The sequence below is a fragment of the Varroa destructor genome, unplaced genomic scaffold (assembly GCF_002443255.2).
Source record: "Varroa destructor unplaced genomic scaffold, Vdes_3.0 BEIS01000003.1, whole genome shotgun sequence".
Lineage (NCBI taxonomy): Eukaryota > Metazoa > Arthropoda > Arachnida > Mesostigmata > Varroidae > Varroa > Varroa destructor.
Window position 1 is genome coordinate 35,154,098 of NW_019211456.1, and position 20,159 is coordinate 35,174,256.

General features: G+C 39.2%; 1 protein-coding gene across 5 annotated transcripts; it reads right to left on the reverse strand.

The window, feature by feature from the left end:
• Window positions 1-9,546: 9,546 nt before the first annotated feature.
• Window positions 9,547-18,852, reverse strand: LOC111247566 (kynurenine formamidase-like). 5 transcript variants are annotated; one of them, XM_022798657.2, is made up of 7 exons: window positions 18,694-18,822; window positions 17,502-17,765; window positions 14,831-14,922; window positions 14,287-14,459; window positions 11,294-11,473; window positions 10,525-10,679; window positions 9,547-10,059 (listed from the first exon to the last, which is right to left on the reverse strand). In XM_022798657.2, exons 3-7 carry the CDS (start codon window positions 14,920-14,922, stop codon window positions 9,793-9,795), a joined length of 867 nt encoding a protein of 288 aa, XP_022654392.1. In that variant the 5' UTR covers window positions 17,502-17,765; window positions 18,694-18,822; the 3' UTR covers window positions 9,547-9,792. The 5 variants fall into 5 exon arrangements, with proteins under 5 accessions (XP_022654392.1, XP_022654388.1, XP_086841842.1 ...); XM_022798653.2 differs by lacking the exon at window positions 17,502-17,765 and having other exon boundaries at window positions 18,694-18,852; XM_086985716.1 differs by lacking the exons at window positions 17,502-17,765; window positions 18,694-18,822 and adding an exon at window positions 18,637-18,655.
• Between the last annotated feature and the right edge of the window lie 1,307 nt (window positions 18,853-20,159).

The following is a 20,159-nucleotide window of genomic DNA, read 5'->3' on the forward strand; positions in this document are numbered from 1 at the left end:
AACAAAGGCTAAATCAATTACTCATATAAAGACATCGCAATATTTGCACGACATAAGACAATGCTTTTGTCATAGAAATGCGTTGTAGTATCCGTCTATGTTGTATAATGGAAAAGCTGTCAGGTAGGACCAACGAATAACAATAGATTTTTTTCAGTGTTGTTAAGCTAGTCACGGTTAGACACCATTTTTTGTAAGGAGTCAATTATTGTACTACTTTTGTATGTCATAACGGTATATGCTGCCATCTGTTAGTGATTGAGACTTCCGCGATACGCGATTACGTGTTTAGAGGCATTCCGACCCATCAATAGTCCGTCCTAACAGCAGTAGATTACGACGCGCCTTTATAAAACGCGAAACGTAAGTTACACTCATAGACACGTGAAGGACAATGCGTAATAATAGCAATACGATTTATTCCATTTGATTATATGTTCTAATTGGTATCATATCTGGATAACGCGTGTTACATGTCTAACAGAATCGATAATTAATGACAAGCGTATAGCACTTTATGCCTCAACTGGTCCTAACAATCAATCAGCCAAAACACGATGACTGACAAACTGCCCCTGGTGCCAATATTTCAATACAATTTTTCTAGATAACGACTTTATTTAGCTTACACCAGGGCTGATGTCTGCTCAACAATCCTTCGATCGAAGCTAAGAATTTTCTTGGCTATTGATACGACAAGGCGACATATTAGATTGCGCTAATTTTATTTTCGAATGAGCTTCTCCCCAATTCTCGAACATAGATCGAGATCGTCCACCATGTTTGGTTTCCATTATACCATGCGTGAGCGACTCCAATTCGAAAATTTTGCTTTTGGTCACGAAAGCAACTCTTGACCAGCCACCGACGGTGTTTATGTCCTTCGATCATTATAGTGCTCTCATATATTTGCAATTTATAGCAAGTGCTATAATCTTCTTCAATACTTAACCGAGTTAGGATATGATTATACGCATATTGCCCCCCGCATAATACTTGCGGGCGACTGCGTCTAAACGATTGATAAGCTTTGTCGGAGGAAAAGTGTCGAATCACTATTAATTTTTTAGAAGATTTCTATATCAATTGCCCTTACGACCACTACGACTCGGCTAACATTTTTTACTTATTCCGTTCAGTCTGCGATGAAGATATATATATATACATGTGTGTATGTAGATAGATGTCTTCTTTGGTGTAAGGACAGTTGCAGAATTTAGAAAAGACGAATGCGAAACGCGACAAACGAGAAAACTATTAGCATAAAGATCTCGAAATTCGGCGCAGTCACCGAATGATTCATAACGTTTTGTCTGCCATACTGTCGTAACAAAAGGGGATGGGAAACGGGCGATGCAAAAAAAAGATACAAATTGAAAAAAGCTGCTTGAAATAATGATAGTACCTCACTAACAACCGAACATTATAGTAAAATATATGCCAAAAAAGATCAAAGTAATCGGAAGATGCCATCTTCATGCAAGACATTTTCATCTTCAGGTAGAAGATCTACCAAACATAGTAATTTTGTTTGTGGTAAGCATCGGCAAGCCGACAGAGACACATTGGCTACAGGGTATGTTTAACATACAAAAGGCAGTCACATCCAAAAATAGTCGCAAGCGTAACTGAATCCAGTACGGAGCAAGTTGCAGCCAAAAGTCTCAAAACAACATTCCCTAAAGAAAGAGTGCTGCAGTGCAGTGCTATCAAATTTATAATGTCCGGCCTTAGACAAGGGATTTGGCTACTGCTGCATTGATCTCTATAAATATGCGTCAGTTTTCAATTACCTCGCCGTCTAATGTATCCCTGGCGTAATCTGTGCCCAGTGCAATGCCGTAATGAGGTCGAACGGCTGTGATGAGTTACGACACGTTTACGATATTTAGGCTTCAAGCAACTGCCACCTATCTATAAAAGATATTGGTTTTATGAAAAAGAATTCGCAATGGTATATAAAATATTAAATAGGGTGCTTAAAGTAATCACAACTGCATGCAACAAGCTTCCGAATTCGTTCAAAGTAGTCTTGAAGCAAGCCTCTGTGATATATAAGGTTTAGAATAGTGTTGCTATCTGTCTCTTCAATCGCAGTCGTCAATTACCCTAACGGGTAAATCGAAATTTACCTGCGTGACTTCACAATATCTAGATTTAAGCAAACTTTTTGGGCTTAAAGGTAAATTGTAGCTGATGTGCAAGTATGCCGCCTGCATATACTGTACATCTACGCGCAAGGTGACTGCCTAAGACGTGCGCAATATGTACCTATGTGCTTGGGCTTATCTGTCACAAAAAGATAGATATCTTTTTGTAAGATTTATTTAATTTAATAGATAACAATAATAAATAATTTAATAGAAATATATATATAATTGAGCACGTCAATGTAAATTCTAGACACGGCTATATACTTGCGGCTAATAGAGTCGAAATAAGATAGCAAGGACGTCCCGTACTGGATTGCGATACTATGATAAGCAAAGCAACTAGCTTGTCTGAAACGCAGTGCAACCATTAATGATTAAATCTTTAGAATACTACACCACGAAAATATCTATTGATAACCGGAGGTTAATAACTAAGGGCATCCTTAAATCAAACACGACAGCAGCTGAGTTTCGTGCAAAAGATAGCGCATGAAATAATATCGGGTGTACGACTACGTTAAAAAAACGACACTCAATCAGTCGCGTTCTGCTAGTTTTTGAAGAGGCTAAAGCTCTTCTTCGTGTACAAAACAACATTATCACGACCTGTCAGGTAAACGCCGCCCCACTTTCGACGGTAACAGGCTTTTAGCAGGGCACGATGTGCTATCGTGGTTTCTCGAATAGACGACCCGCACAGACAAACTATCCTTATATGAAATACTTGTGTCCCCAGCAGGTCGGCAATGGTCTGTGCTAAAATCCCTATTTAAACAAGCACGATTAGTACTAGACCGATACTATACATCTAATGTATAGCCTGACATACAGAGAAACTGGGCAGGTAGCACTTGGACGCGAGGCTGACGGGCCACCAGCGTGTCCGAAAGACGCCTAGATCCTAAAATTTACGTCAAATATTCCACGTAATGCTAACATTTGCGGTAGGCGAAAAAGACGCCAGAACAGAATCAAGGTAAAATACGCATTGAGGTATTTCACGATATCTCTGCTATGCACTTAGATAATAAATAAGTTAGGTCGGTCTTGCAACGATTGCAAAGCTACACCTAAGTCGTACCGCACTTCTAACAAGCAAATTTAATTCGTTTGTTAGAAGTGCTATAAAGCTAAAAACGGAGAGAAATTCGTATAACGCATGTGGAAGACGTAGCAATATTGGGGGGTAGTTTGCCAACGTTTGAGGGTCATAATTTAAAGGTTAAGAAAGTGGAAGAAACTGTCCGCTAAGGTGGCATATGTTGGTTGAAGTCCAGCTACTTTTCGAACAAAGAACAACTCTAAAAAGAAAGATCGTTGGGCTTTTTTAAATGCTGGATCCGATCAAATTAGGTTTGAATTTGACAATTTTGTTTTCGAACATTGATTCTTACGCCTAAAGCTTGATTGAACTGGTCCATAACTAACCTGAATTCGCGCCCGTGGTATAATGCAAGTTACAAACTATCGGCTGTTATACTGCGCCAGATGCAACAATTACTCGAGCGTCTTGGCCGGCTATGGAGCCATTCTATCGTCTTTTAAAAAGCTGATATTTTGTACTCCAGGAAGACAAGTTAGTGATATAAGTGGAAAAGGAATCATATCGTTAAATGCGAATAGAGGAGAAATCAACAGTGTTCTCCAAGCCCTTCAAAACGAATATTATCCCACAAGTTGTATCTTTACGAGCTGGTACATTAGAATGAACAGAGATTTAAGATGCACGAGAAGATCATTCTTGGTGTTTGAAGTACAGAGCTTTTTGAAACGACGCCAGCTAAACAAGAAAGCAGGACAAGGTCTAATCCGCAATGAGCACTTAAAATGACATGTCCGCTCATGACACGCCTACTTAATGCCTGCTTACGGCACACCAACAAACAAGATAGAGTCATACCCCCCTAAGCGACATATTGAAGATAAAAACAATCGACTTGATTAATTAGATTAGAGAGCAGGATCACAAAGAGAGGCAGCTGCTCTGTCTCATTGCATCATGCATTGGCTGACGAGGTTCTTGGAAGTTTGTTTATACATTTTAGCATCAGACGCTATTCACTGTGTTCGTAGATTTCGACTCGACGTTTGACGTGACTCCGAGAAATAAAATTTAAGTAAAGATTACAGATCAAAGCTATTCACACAATAGGAAAACTCACAGAGCGTAGATGCTGGAATGACCAATTTAACAATCCAATCAACTGACGTTACTCAAGGTGAGAACCTGGGCCCTCTGCTGCCATTCCGTGTTCCGTATACGGCGAAGACGTAAAAACATTGCTGAATGCCGATCGTTTTTTAGTGTCCTGAAATAATCGACCTTGTGTCAGGCGGGCTTTCACTAGGCTGTTTTGCTACGTGCATGTAGCTGGATTGTTGATTAACATGGATAACATAGATCACATGAAGTTTCACGGTAGACGCCACTATCCTGTTCCGTGAATAGCTTCAAGTACCTGAGAGTGATTTTGCCCCCGAGCATTTGTGAGCGGTGGTTGCACACATGCGCTCTCGAGACTTTCCTGCGCATGCTGCTAGTCTTGTCGGAAATAAAGGTGGCCCCAAATGCTTTCGATAGAACCGAAGTTTCTGAAGTGCGCCATGAGCCTGCACCGTTTATCGCTTAACAGGTATGTCTACCTTCTAAATAACATACCGTATTTTATGGGGGACGGGAAAGAAAGATTCAGGCTCTCCATTATTTTTGCCTACTCGGAATTCATCAACACATGCGAGGAAAGGATGGCGGAGATTGATCCTGACTGATTAATGAGGCCTGGAAAGGGTCGGACGAAACAAGCCTTTACATGTTTTGCCGTGTATCAATTTGATCACATCGTATGTGGGATAGCGAATTTTCATTTATTATAAAAGATCTGGCATAATATGCCTCAAATACTACGCGACATCAGCAGTACCATCGTTGGCCAGTCTCACCAGCCTTAAAATTAGACGTTCCTCATGAGACGCAATCGTATTTTCTTAACACGAATAAATTTAGACATAAGTATGAATAATGTTCATAGTTTGGTAGGGACCAATTGTTACTTGGACTAAACAGGAACTTTAACCTTCCCCTAGCATTTCTTAAGCGTTAAGCTGTGACCAAGGGTCACACTGCGCGTACCTGTGTTCTGTTAAAAGAGACCGTGTCTAATACAGCGAATCTAATGTTACGTACCGCTTTTGCGTGCTGCACGCGCAGCAAGTAAAGGTAATGGTCAACGAACGAGATGTCGAATGGCTATCGCAAGATTTAAATCTATATTTTGGGCTACTAAAGCGATAAAGACTGGGTTACATCGATTCTCAGCTTCTCTTTTCAGTATTAAGAACCTGAAGGGAGGTACATACTATAAGAACATCGTACATGCGTTTGTAGATAGTGTTTTTATTACGGACAATATTAAACTTAACTTTGTTAAGATAGAAAAACAATGTATTCGACGTCCCTTAGAGGCCAGAGGTATAATCTGCGTTAAGGCTAGGAAACTGTGGCTACCAGAACATGTATGATGCTATATAGCATGTGCTACTAGATAGATAATACGCGTTCCCCTGCTTGCTTTGTTACTAGCTCATCCTCGTGTTCTGTTTTTAATCGGAAGGGTCTTGCTGGTATATGGGTCTTGGCTGATGTAAGAATCTCCGGTCGTTTTCACTACTATGCTCAATCGTAGCACTAGAATGAACCTGTGATACTCGTTTAGGCGTATACCTTTGATATAAATGAAACGTTCTTATTATGTATATTAGGTACGGTGTGGAGTCGTGTAAATGCCAGTGTATATACCCTTCAGGTCACACCTATACCTTCTATTTATGAAAATGAACAGCTCTAGCAAACTACAATCAAGTGCCCTTCAAATGAGAGTACACACTACTTAGACCAAATACGTCGAGCTCGATTTCAAACAGGTGTTAGCGATGTGTAATTCTGAAAATTAAGATAACTTGTAATATGCAGAAGTTATATGAACGCATATTGTAAAATTGTAGGTACATCTAAGCAGTAGATTTGGAAGTTTGCGCACATCTCGCAGTGTCTAGTCCTAGAAGCAGTGGCGTACGTATGCTAATCTCGACAATGTACCTGCGTAAGTCTGGTTTTAAAAAGTGCGCATTGAACTTCCTTGCGGTAAAAGAGTAGATAATTCAGCAGCTTTTTGAATCTGTACAAACGTAATATATTAAGTCGATGCAATTGATGTTTATTTTAATGCACGTATTAGATACATACTAAAAATAATTCACCATTTATTCATAGAATATAGAAAACACCTATTTGCCGTAGCTGATTTAGGCCGAGCACGTTCTGCGTCTTGGGGAGGAGAGAATCACAGTTGGGCCCAACAATTGTTATTTATAACTTAGTATTTCACTCATAAACCTTGCAGGCAGCAACACTCTGCCTGAAGAAATATAGAAATAAAATTCACAAAAAACCACACACAGAGAATACGTTTTTCTACCTATAGAAACATTAAGGAAATAAACAAAATGTCCTCACGCAATTACCGCTCGCCAAGATTTTTCAAATTTTTTTTATTTATCCTAGGAGAACGACAAAAGAAATAGGTCTACAAAGGTGAGCTATCCTCGGTGGTTCTACTTCTACAGCTTGCCTGTTGTGTTTTGCACTCCTTTTTACGGCCTAAATGCGGCTAGAGCAAAAGAAACAAGTGGAGTAGGGTTTTTTTGAGCCTGCATTTTTTCATCTACCTGCAACAGTCAATTCATAAAACAACTGTATTCGATATACAATAATAGCAGAATGACATTTCAGTAATTTATAGCAAATAACACAATTACTTGAATGTTACTGGTCTCACAGATTGTCTCGTAAATATAGTGAGGGTACTAAAATACGTGGTACAGATCGAATTTAATACATTTGCCTTCTCAGATAAGATTTGGCTAATTTTTTTTGCTACTTTTATTTGCTGCTTTTTTGCTATTTTTTTTTTGAAAATCGATTTACTACATCTATCCATGATGTCTAGATTTTCAAAAGCCTTGCCAAGATACGACGCCGAGTTACCATACATGTTATATGTACATTTTGCAACGCGTTTAATTATTGCAAAAAAAAAATGCCACTGAAAGATACCGAGCAGAGTAACGGAGAATACATATACACGAACTTTCAAAAACTAAAGAATACAGTCTTGAATCGAGCCCATAAATCCAATATACAACTTTGTCTTGTGAGCCCCCCTCACATGGTTGTCATGGCGTTGAAACGCGCATTAGTATCGCTATCGCTGTTCGGTATTCTGCTTACTTTTAACATATTCAGAAATTGTAATTGTTAATTAAATAGACGAGCGAAAACACTGTGCGATAAATATTCGACAAACTTGCAGAACACGAATCACTCATAGCTATTTACGGTCCATGAATAGTTGATCAGAAAAAAAAAAAAATACACAAATGTGAAAAGGATTAGTCTAACTAAAACGTAGAAACCAACACTAAAAGGGAGGTTTTAAGACGAACACAATATGTTCATTTACACTCAGTCATCAGGCAGCGTTTGGCGGAATTTTTAAAAATAGCTGGCAAACCTGTGAGACTATCTCTTATCGATTCCCTGTGCGTCTGCTCTATGCCAGTATTAAAAACATTTCGTCCGTCCTGCGGGGTAATATGCAAGTAGAAAGCATGCTTTAACTCATTATGGCAAAAGTCGAAAGTTGGTACCATAAAAACGTAGAAAGGCCTGACTGTGTCAAGCATTATCAACCGTATTAGGATTAGGGTGAAAAAAAAATTAACACTGAAGGCAAATCATGTTGCCAAAATTTTGGTGGGTATCAAATGAAGAGGGTAATAGCGGGAGAAAATGGGTGTGGGCCTTTACCGATTTCGAAATACGAACATCTGGAACAATATAAAAACTCTTTTAGATGATCGATACGCTCTAAGATAAACAACACTATCATTTAAACCCTGCGCATCATTTCGCAGCATCGTAAACAAAACAAATATGAATATTTTTTTATTGATTTTAGAGTCACAATACTTTTGAGTATGCACTCATGCCATCGCCAGTTCGGGACATACCTACCCAGAACTTAAAAAATTAAAACAAGAAGCTGTTTATATCTCACATACATGTTATATTCTATCCATGTACGTACATGCGTTCTCCATAATGGTAGCTCTTTTGTACTCTTCTAATTCTGCTTTTCTTTTATTCACCTACAGTAGCCTGTTAAGTAATTCAGTCGACAGAGATAACGATATAACACAAGCCTTTTTCTGTAGGAACTTCGATTCTGTATTTTGATCCTATTTACCATCTACCTGCTAGATCGGTCAGAAAGTAACTTCAGCGTACGCATATCATTGCTTGTATGAGTCCCGTACAAAGCTCAACCTGGGCAACCGTAGGATTCGAGAGAATTTAAGACGCGTGCTTTACTCTGAACTTTCACAGTACAAATGCATAGTGCGATTGAACGTAGCCTATAAACTGAAAAAAAATTGAAGGAACGAGCGAGCGACCGACCGAGCAAAGTGAGCTTGCCGTGAGTTTACGAAACTTTGACGACCTATAAAATTCTGACAGATCTTCAACTGAAACTCCCGGACTGTAAAACAGAAATGCCGCGCTATCGGATCCACGCTGTACGGCGTGGAGAACAGACCATCTAAAGCGAAAATACGAAAATGGGTCCATTGATGGATTGCTTTCATCAATGTCTCCGAGATTAAGCCAGAGACTCATCTGATGCTACGATATCGGCCTTTTCTAACAGATAGCATCGCATGAAGTTAACAGAGAAAATAAAATTACCTTATGATGGATCGATTATTATCTAAGTATGTATAGATAATAAAAAAAGAATATCTTTTGACATCTGGGGATAAAATAAGATGACGACAGCGCTTAGATTCGCATAAACGCAACAAGATACCTTGATATACCAATTTATTTTGATACAGTTGCATGTATCTGACACTGATTTGTTCATTATCTGAGTTTTACCAGCAATTACCCACATAGTTTCAGTCACACTTTGTTTTAATTTAAATGTTCCTTAGGAGCTGACAACAGCGTCGTCAGAACGTCTAACTTGGATTAGAGCGGTAACTTAAGCCATTTAAATGTTTTCAATTTTACCAGTTGAAACTACCAGTTAAACCAGTGGTGATCTATCAGTTCAGCACGGTAGGTCTAGTGGTATCACTTACATCTTAATTATAATTCTGCTAGCTCAAAATGGCAAAACCGGACTGGCCTAAGTTAGACTTTCAGACGGTATTATTATACGGAAAGCTTAAATAATGTATGTTGCTATGGGCTTCTGTATGAGCTTTTTTTAGTAAAGAAGTTATACTGCATTAGAAACAGAATCCAACATTATTTTATGAAAACGCATCATTTGAAACCTTTTTCTCTAGTTTTATTTATCATTCATGAATACTATACATGTTACAGATATGTATAAGATATACCATGTCATAAATTCGTAGACCTCGTATTATTTGGGATTTTTTATAGGATAGTATGTAATCTAAAACGAAAGGTCTCTTTTAGAGCACCCAACTTCGGGGTTCCTTAATTTTTTGCGAGAATGATCTTATGAAAACAAGCCGCACATCTACCAACCCCCTGGAAACGTATAGGCTAAGTAGCAGCTCGCCATTGTGAGTCGCATTGCGCAATATATTGTGCAAGTGCGGAGTCTCCGAAGTAAAGATTTTCAATTAAACTAAAATGGTCTTCATTAGGTAATATTTGAACAGGTATAGGCAGGCATCTTCTAACCTGGAGGGAGCTGGCAAGATCCTGCGCCTGCTTGTGGAATTCTGGCGCATCGAATTGCCCCACAATAATGTGAATATTTGCCTTGGTATAACAGCTGTCAAGCGGCGGCACAGAAAACCTCCGAGCCTATATCAAATGAACAAATCGAGCAACGATGGGATAAATAAATACATTGGTTTTGTTATTAATGTAAAGTAATATCATTTTAGAAAATTATCATATGAAAATGGTGTAGTTTTCCGAATTCACTCAGCCACAGCTAAAACTAGCGCCAACTTCTATATTATGAATGACCTTTATTTTTTTCGAAAATCTTCGTTAACCATCAGCTTGAAAACATTTCGATAGTAACTTAACAGCAGGCTCTGGGTTTAAACAAGGACATAACGCGATTGGAATGATCAAAGCCAGAGTTGGTACACAGGTATGTTCTTGCTTTTGTTATATAGTGCCTAATGAGAAGAATTTTCTCTATCAACTAGTGCTCCTTGGATCTCAACAAACAAAAGAGGACACCTCGAGCCTGTGTGGTGTTAAGTCACATTAAAATTATAAACAAATTTAGGCCAAATGAAGAATTCACGGACGTACCTGATCTTCATCAAGCTGAAGCTTAATCCCAACTGAGGTGTTAACAATATTCTGTAATGAATATATACCCGATACACAGAATACAATACAGATTCCTTCTAGTGTCGTAAGCTTCCTCAAAGCATTGAGTATTAAGTGGGCTCCTGCGCTATGTCCTATAGTAGTCAATGTAAATGAACAAGAAAAAGGAGATGCTTCTTTTAGATAGGCGTGCGTCTAATAATGAACCTTGCACTCTGTCAGATTTGCTTTGCGATCAATTTATTTCTTCCTTTATATTGACGTAGCGATTCGGTCAGCTTGACTACTTTTGGTAGTCATTACCAAATTCAGATCAGCGAAATGTGTAGTACCCATAAACTTTGGAAATATAATAATATATGTACGCATGATTTTTCAGGCCTGCTGCTCGGACGATGCGTCGGTGATTTCTAACGCGGCAAGAAATGCGGGTATTCTTAGGGCAACAAGCGAAGTTTGGGTAAACTTTCAAGGCGCCAAATGACCACAGAAAGGACAAACCGCTATCCAGACCCTCATGAGGAACCCTTGAGAACAGCGCCCGAAGAACATTTTCAAGGTCGTGCATAGATTGTCCACATATTGCCATGTGTATTTTATTTGTATACTTTCAGACAGCAGCACTTCAATCAAATGATTTTTACTAAACTTAAAGGGCTAGAATATTTCGTTTTTTTTTGCTTGTCATGGCTGATATTTCAAATTCGTACCGTACTCATGTTTGCCTTTCACTAAGCAAGTGCCTTACCAGCAAGATATATCCGACTTGTGGGAAAGGTCTTTTGTACTTTTTGGATACCAGCTACCACGTCATCGATGCAGCACGCAAGGTCCTCTGCTTTACCGGCCAGTCGGTAACCCAGTGAAACCACGCTTATTCCATGGCTATGCAGTCCGTTAGCGATGAAATTATACATGTGCCGGTCGCCTTTTACATAGTTGTCAAATGTAAGCAAAAAATGTATCGGCAGTTAGTTATTTGTTAATTCAACCTAACTTAAGAAGCTGACCATCATAACTTGTTTGCCTAATACAAAAGCAAAATCAACGATGCCACAAAAGTTAACGCACGGGGATCAAGTAGAAGTCACACTGTTAGATAGTAGAATACAAAATTTTATTGGTAGAACACACATTCAAACTTTCTAGTACAAAGAAATAAGTGTTGTCAAGCATTGCTTCAGACGTTTGGTTCCCAACGTAAAACGAGGTGTGTCTAAGTAAGCCTAGTATATATAATATATAAGAAATAGGCTAGATGATATCCCAAGACTTACTGCTTCCTGTAACTTTTTTCGTTAGCGGGGTGGCCTAAACGGTTAAATCTGTAAAAGAGCAAACCGGAGATGGCTTGCACAAACCCCGCCAGTGACATATAGTACACGACTCGTAAGAATAAATAAAAAAAGTGAAGCCATTTTTGTAAGAACCTTTTTCAGACGAGTCAGCCGAACTAATAGCAAAGCTTTTCCTCATGTATATTTAATAAGTATTTTGATTCTTAGGGGCGAAGCTATTGCCGTCAGGCATTACTTCATCTAATGGACGCCCGCTTTTAGTACTAAGCGAAGTGTTCCAGATGGCCTCACATGTTTAAAACCCTGATGGGCAAAGCCGTAACCACTGCGCCATTACAGGGCCAATATAGTGTTTCGGAAAACATACAGACGTTTCAAAAACAGAGATATGGTTTTCTTTAACCTTAATGTTGTCCATTCGCTGCCAGAATATTGAAATAAATCACTGCTCTTCCACCTCGTTGACAACAAAAAGAAATTTGCGTCCACAATAGGCGCATGATATCAACAAACATAAGGCCCGTGGCGAAAAAATACGTCAACGATCCATACGAATACTGGCCCTATATAAGTCAAACACCGAAAAGACAAACTTCACTGGCCTGCTAACAAGTCATAGGCTGTTAACGTAAGCTATAGTGCGAGCTCATTTCGAAAATTACAAAAGATCAATTTCTTCTAATTGTTTTGTATGTAAAACCGCAAATACACCATAATTTCAAAGTAAGAGGATCTATGAGTGGTTCATACGGCTCTCTAGTGGACAAAAAGTCCCTGCTCAAAAGTCGCGGGGCTTCGTAATGTACTGCGCTAAATGAAAGAACTATTTTTCGTAAGCTTAATTCATATTACAAATTATCGGATTTTCGTGTGTCATATATAGCCAAAGAAAGCGATACCAATTTACTTATAGGATAATTTGATATTATAGAAAAGATATCTCCCATATGTCAGTTAGGAGCGAGATCAAGAAACGTACCATTTTGTCGGCATATGAGCAAAGGACGGACACAGCCTTATTTTCTTCTATTTTAGAACATTTTCCAGCCGATTTCGCCCATATTCCTCGCTATCAGAGCTGTGTTAGCACCCGTATAGTGGACTCAAACGCTATGGTGAAATTCGAACACCTTCGCTGCCTAGTTGTTTGTGCGGTTATTAAAAAAATTTACTATCCGCTAAAGGAGTACAAGCTTTGACTAAGGAAAGCTCTGTGAATTTGATGTTATTACGTAGTGCAATGTCCTGAAATGGCCAATAGCTCAATACGACCACAGCCGCTTTAGTTCGCATATTGAATACGAAATAATATCTAGTCTATGCGAATGTATGTGACCATTAATGTAATAAAAAAAAATCCCAGTTAAGCGAACCTCTTATTACGCGGACAGCTTTGTAGTAGTAACAGTAGACTCCACGTATGATTATAGTCCACTTAACTACGTAAACTTAACAGTTAAAACTTAACAGCTATATAACTAACACCTTCTATGAAGTAACAGCAAAAAAACATTTTGCATGATAAATATATTAATATGTGGGTTTCGTTTGCAAAAAGTTTGTCCTCGGAAACCTAGGCGCAAAAGTTTGGTACGCCGCCTAAATTATAGCTTCGCGGCGGCCGAGGTGCGCCTCGCTGATTGATACGCACGTTTATCAACAGGGTTTTACTGTGTATATTCCTGGAATCGATACTTTTAACATACGAGGACTTCGGCGTGCCAGTTTTAATTTATAGGTGGACGAGAAAATCCATAGTATGTAAGTCTTTTATGCCGAATCACATTGGGAACCCAATCAGTTCCTCAATCGGTCAAAGGACGCAATTATTTGATGAACTGCCGAAAATGCTCGAGTATATACGGTAGTAAAAGAAAAAAACGTATAAGACATAAATGCTTTCCTATATTATCAGAGCTTTTAAAAAGGTATCGAATAAATATTGTATACATAATTTAAGAAAAAAAAAAAAAAGCTTTTTTCAAAGAGTAAGCAACAGTACTCTCGAATTGAGTAACTTTGTCTGTGACAGAAGAAGAATAGAAATTGTAGAATGGTCTTTCTGGTCAAACGTGACCGCGCCATATGCAGCTTTTAAACCAAACAATTAATTAAATCAAATAGAAATGTAATTAAATATCTTATAGAGATTACTGAACTAGAACTGAGGGCTGAACAATGATTTTGGCTAACTGTCCACTGTGCCGTTACTGCAGTATTTATCCGAGAGAAAATATTCTATCACTCCTATACGAGTCCATTGCATTCCCCGAGAATGTAATATAATTACTAATTTTTTTTTACCACTTTAATATGAGGTAGTTGTATAGCAAAGTTCACATACAAATCTCTAGGTAGTTACTATCAAATGCAACCTTTGTTCTTTTTTGAAATAATTCTTTCGGCAAAACAGGTCTGACTTAAACAATAGGAAACATCCTACCTTCGATCCAATACCCTCCGTGAACAAACACAAGTATTGCATTTCGGTCTTCATGGGGTTGTATGCCCCGCATTATATTCAACCCCTGCCTTTCGTCTTCGCTGTAGGAGACGTACTCCACTGAGTATGAACGGTTGGCCTGCTTACACTGAACATCGCACAAATGCAGATATCTGCCAGCATATGTGAGCCGAGTCAGGACTATGTTAGAAGTATGGCAATAACCTAGAAAACACTAGAATCCTCAAAATTTTATTCAGTATACCGATCGCTACTTTTCTTAATTGATATTGAGCGTAATTAGCGCTCTCTTTCTCTTGGCGTAAGGAAAAGTACGGTATTTTCCGTCTTGTAAATCGTTGAAGACTAAATTTATAATACGCTCTACCAAATATGCTGAGATAAATGTCCTAGCAGATTATTAGCTTTTGCGGTCTCGGCAAGAACAATTGTAGACGGACCTAGTATTATTGAAGGCATATTCTAATGGAGGTCAATCAATAAGAGCATTTGAAAACTTATTATGGAAGGAAATTGAGCCTACCTTTGGATTCTGCTATCACCCTTTAAATTGAATCCCCACCTCGAAGGCATACATCGCTCCTCGGCGCTAGCATCAAACCCTGTCGAACTCATCTAAAATTAAACCGTTTATAGCATGTTACGTTGACATAATATTTAATGGTGAATCGGATGAACACGCACGGATAGGATCTGAGAAAGCCTTTCATTAAGAACGATTCGAGTCGTTACCGATGTATGCGAACCAGCAATAAGTTCTCCAAATGAAAGCGCTCTCCGTATCATTTTTACGCAAGGCAACTGCGATAAATGTTGAAAAAAGCTCGTGAGGTAAGAGGTTATGGGTGAGTTAGGTATAGCTTTCAGATAAGCTAACGTAAGCACACGAAGTGACCTGGTAATATCTATTATGTGTCAAGGTACTCTGCTTAGACTTCGTCCGAACGAAGTAACCAAACTGAACATAGTGGGCTTATATTATACCTAATTTTAGATATTTTTAGTTGTGTGCCGTTCGATGATGGCAACCCTTCGAATCTTGCCAGATCTGCGTTTGGGAAAATCAAAACAAACATACTGAGTTTTACGGCCGCTGTTTCTTGGTACGGCATTTTGCCGATGGCCGATCGCTTTGAGCACGAAGCGAAATATGTTTGCTCCTAGTTTCAAGCCTGATTTGCCTTCTTGGTTGTTACTTTAGTAGGCAAGCACTTTGAACTATAACAATTCGCTTATTGTTATCCGTTGCATACAGACATGTGTATTCCGAAGGCGCCATCAGAGGGTACATGATTTGTAACTAAGCGATAAAGTTAGGAACGTTATTCGTTCTTGATGTACCTAGCCGCAGATGCGGACCCGCCTTGTCCCAAGACAGCAGACAGACCATATGTGGTCGTTAACGAGTCGGAGCGATTCTGCAAATCTCATGGCCTTAACTAGAACACGGGCGTATTGTGTGTGAGCTATTCTAATCATAGTGAATCGCAAATGATTTCAACTCGTGCAAAGCTCCTATTCTCATTTAAGGACAAAAAGTGATTTCATAACAAGTGGGACGGAACATCAGTTGGTCCGAAGAGCGAACGACCTGGTTAAGTTTCAATCAATCTACAAACAGACGTTTGTACACAAGTTCAATTAGGGCATATTAGTAATTCTCGCCCATTACACTTTTCAGAAAAAAAAACAAAAGCTTCTTTTTCTGATCCTCTCCACGCAAGTATTTCACACACATACATATTTACATTCTAATTATAGTTACTATTAATAGTACGCGGTTGAAAGGCTTTTTTTTTTCTATCGCTTGCGTTACTTTGAAGAACATTGCTCAACATATAAGCCGTGTAGTATGAAATATAACAAGCATTAATATTGTCATATTTCAAGATGGCGTCATTTTATAACAATGTGGCATTTCGCTATCCTTTTTTTTCGCTTTGTCCTCCTTGTGAAGCCTGAGGCCGTTCATTTGGATGTCATCACTTAAATGTCGAGCACCCAGGTCGTAGTGAGCTATGGCAAGTTTGAAGACTCGAGCGGCTTACGAATATCAGCTTCATCTAGGAACTGCAGAGCCAGAAACAGCCGTGTAAACTTTGTATTAGGTGAAAATTTTACCTTAAGACTAAGAACACAGTGGTAAGGGTCGAATTGGAAAATGTCGCTTCTGTGAAGATGACTAACCAAGTGTTGACAGCTGTGGTGCTGGAACCGAGGCTTGGTATGTCTAAAAATACCATACTTGTTCAGCCTGGTCAAACTGAGAAGGTAAAGAATTCCTCCTTCTATTGATAAACCGGTGGTGGATGATTTGAGCGAACATCAAAAAGATATACGTAGAGATGCCTGCTTCTCGTTGCTGTTGCATAGCAACGATCCTTTCTTTACTGAGTGTATGATTATAACAAAAAAAAGAAAACGTATCGCTGACGATAATCATCAATGGTCAGGTTGAGGTAAGTGGATGCAAACCGGCAGGACATGATCAAATGTAGCTCATGGCACCTATTTGATGGTCTAATACAGGTGTTATCTACAACAGCTTCACGTGTTTTGATTTTCCGACTCCAGCTGGAAGAGATGGTAAAAAATCTAGCCAGAACCAGTAAACAGAGGCAAATCGACTCCCTTTTGTAAAACAACGTTCGATTTTATATAGTAAAGATTACGGTGGCGAAATTGTAGGAATTACAGATGGAAGCCCTTTGCCGTCCTCCAGATATTCGACAGATACTGCGTCCATAGATAATGCTTGTTTCGAAATCTTGACAACTTCCTAACCTGGAAAGTTAATCAAATTTCAATATGATGTCGGAATAGTTTTTCGAGGCTTCCTAGTGTCTCGTACCTCAGACCTGCTATTTAAATCACAGAAAATCGTCGGTAATAATAATAACAATGTACGATTCAGCTGAGACTGAAGGCGCTGAGAAAAATTCGAAAAGTTAAGAATTCGCCTCGCTGAGTTTGGTATCACTGTATTTGTCGGAAAAGCGAATACGAGAGTGTCAAAGTAAAGCTAGCTTTCTAGCAATGCCTCACCTACCTGCCAATGAAGCATGCTAGTGAGACTGACGCGATGCTAAATATTCCTTCACACCGTCTGGCTTATCTCACGCTGATGTAACAGCGCGGCGAAAAGGCAACCTATTTCCAGCAACTATCCGACGGTTTTCTACAAAAAGCTATACCTTTCCTTGCGTAGGAAACCTTGCAGCGTAATGGTTTCTAGTTTGTGCAATATTGGATTAGTGTGATTTTTTCTTCTGGGTGGTACAGATGAAGAGCACCTCGGATCCGTGGTATTATGACCGTTTGTTGGACAGAGTCGACGCAAGGAAACGCCGCGCCTGCCAGCGATAGGCAAGGCCCAAAAGAGACCGTATGTTTACTTGATTGTGGCAGGATCACACTCTAACGTCTTGTCACTGGTAGGACTGTACAAACTGAAGTCACTGAAAAGCAACATTAAATCGACACCGGAAGATTGATTTGTCGACGCGACAGCTTACAGAACCGACCGCGCTTATTTTTCAAACTAGTTTTACTGGTGACATAGCTCAGCTTACAAACATTGTTCAAATTATGTGTACTATCGTACATGTCCGTGATTATTCGATGCTTGCGGTGAAGACACCAAAGAGCAGATCTAGTGATATTTACATTACACTGACAAACATCATGTCACCAAGCTTCACTAGGATCACTTTGCTAGAATTTCTTATTATTAGAAGAAATGTAAAGAGTCCTCTGGAGTGCTGACGGCAGAAAATGGAACATTGACCGCGAAGTTTATGATCCAATCGAATAGTAGAACGATACCTGTGCATGTATCATACTTGAGAGAATAGAAGCTTACGGTGATTTTATCTAATATGAGCAGCTGAGATGACTGTATGAGAAAAACGTTTCATATAGATTTACTGTATTGGACGATGTGTATATCGATGCACACGTCGGTGCGTGCATCTTCGATGGATAGTACAAAATGCATGGATAAATTTCGAGGATAGAACACATCCGCAGTATTCAACCACATGTCTAACTTATCTTTCCACTGAAGAAATTAAACGCCGACTGCACAAGGAGGCGCCTTCGTATCTGTCATCCCTTTCAACCAGATCATCTGATAAGCTGGGCCTTGAAGGGCCAATCTTCAACGATTTTTTACCTGCGGATTCGAGCTCAAGCTGCAACAATGGCACGCAACTACTCGTCCATGCCGAAAACACCTTCAATCTTCTTCCTTCTCGGAATAAAACTCACAGAAGATTTAGCGTTGAAGAACATATAGCATTATCGAATTACGGATAAAACACATCTGACCTGATGATACTTGTTGCATGAAAGACCACTTTTCGTATTAGAAGTTGTTGTACTTACATCGGCGATTATCAATAGGAGAGGTCTCGGCGTGGTTCGCGATGGGGAACGTAAGCTGGCGACGGGGTTTTCGTCTCAACGACTTGCGAGGCAATCAGTTCCTTTTGTTATCGTCTAGAAGCTTATCTCCGGACTTTTATGACATTAATAGCACCATCGTAGCAAAAACACTATTGCCCTCTACCGAGACAGCTCATTCGATACACCCGTTTAGAAAAACCGAAAGTACGTTAGTGCGAGTGATTACTACGAAGTAAATAATTACGGTTATAGCCATTGACTGCAGTAGGAGGTCTGTCCGAAATATGCTTTTGCAGGCTCCACCTGACGCGAGTGGCGCCCAGCTTTTTCTCGATATATTTTGCATGAAAAAGTTAACTGCACCTATTGATAATGAATGACGTAATAATAGTGTAAAATTGCAAAGGTGCGAGTCACCTATGTTTTATTGCATTCAGTGAAAGCGATATGTAATCAGGTAGGACAAAATCAGGATAACAGACTGATTATGGGAAAAAATTTTTATCATATCCTCTGTTTCTTCGTTGGATTTTAACAGCCTTCGACACGCGTGACCTTTATGTATCACCAAATAGCGGGTCCTACCCGATCCCTTGTTGATAGCCTCATAATAATATTTCAAATATTTAATAGCAGTCTTTTTCGTTATATAGTTTTACTATAAGGACTGGAGTTCAAGGTACATTTGTGTTCTTTCCAAGGTTGTGTAGAAGCGCACAACGTTTGTTCTATCGGAAAATCTCCCTGTTAAAAACATCTTCTAAGCCATGAACGTCGTCTGCAAAGTCAGTTTTTTTTAAAAATGCTGCTTCTTTAATAAACACTGCTCGGTATGATACGCAGATGAAGCCGCCCATATGTCAGCGGCGTGTTTGCAGTTTATGGAAACACTGTGAGGTAATCAATCGATTGGCAATATCTGATGCGAGATAGCCATTGTTTATGATAAGTCACACGAATTAAACACTATTCATACGGTAATGAGTAGCCGCGCCGCGTGAGCAGTGAAATATGGGAACGAAAATACAGTTTTTTTTACGTCAGACGCTCTGGGTTTTATTTTCAGGTTGATTTCACCAAGACTATTTTGCTTCACATACCAACAAGTGTGCCGTTGAAATTAATTTATCGACTCGTTTGGTACTGAGTACAGGCTATGTTAAACACTCGTCAGAGAATCGATTATCCGGGTGGTCTCGAACAATCATATCCCATGGATTTTTAACTGGGACTGACATTGGTCGGATAATGATCATCGACAGATATTTACATTGCAAAAGGTACCATCGAGCGCGAATCAGAGAAATGAAATATGTCTAACTATATTACACTTTGTTCTATCTATTTGGTCGCTGACGTTTTCTAGAGACGCCTGATTTGGTTGAGTGGACATATTTATTTGAATTTCTTTAGCTAAATAAGCAGTGTTTTCCTTTACCAGGAAT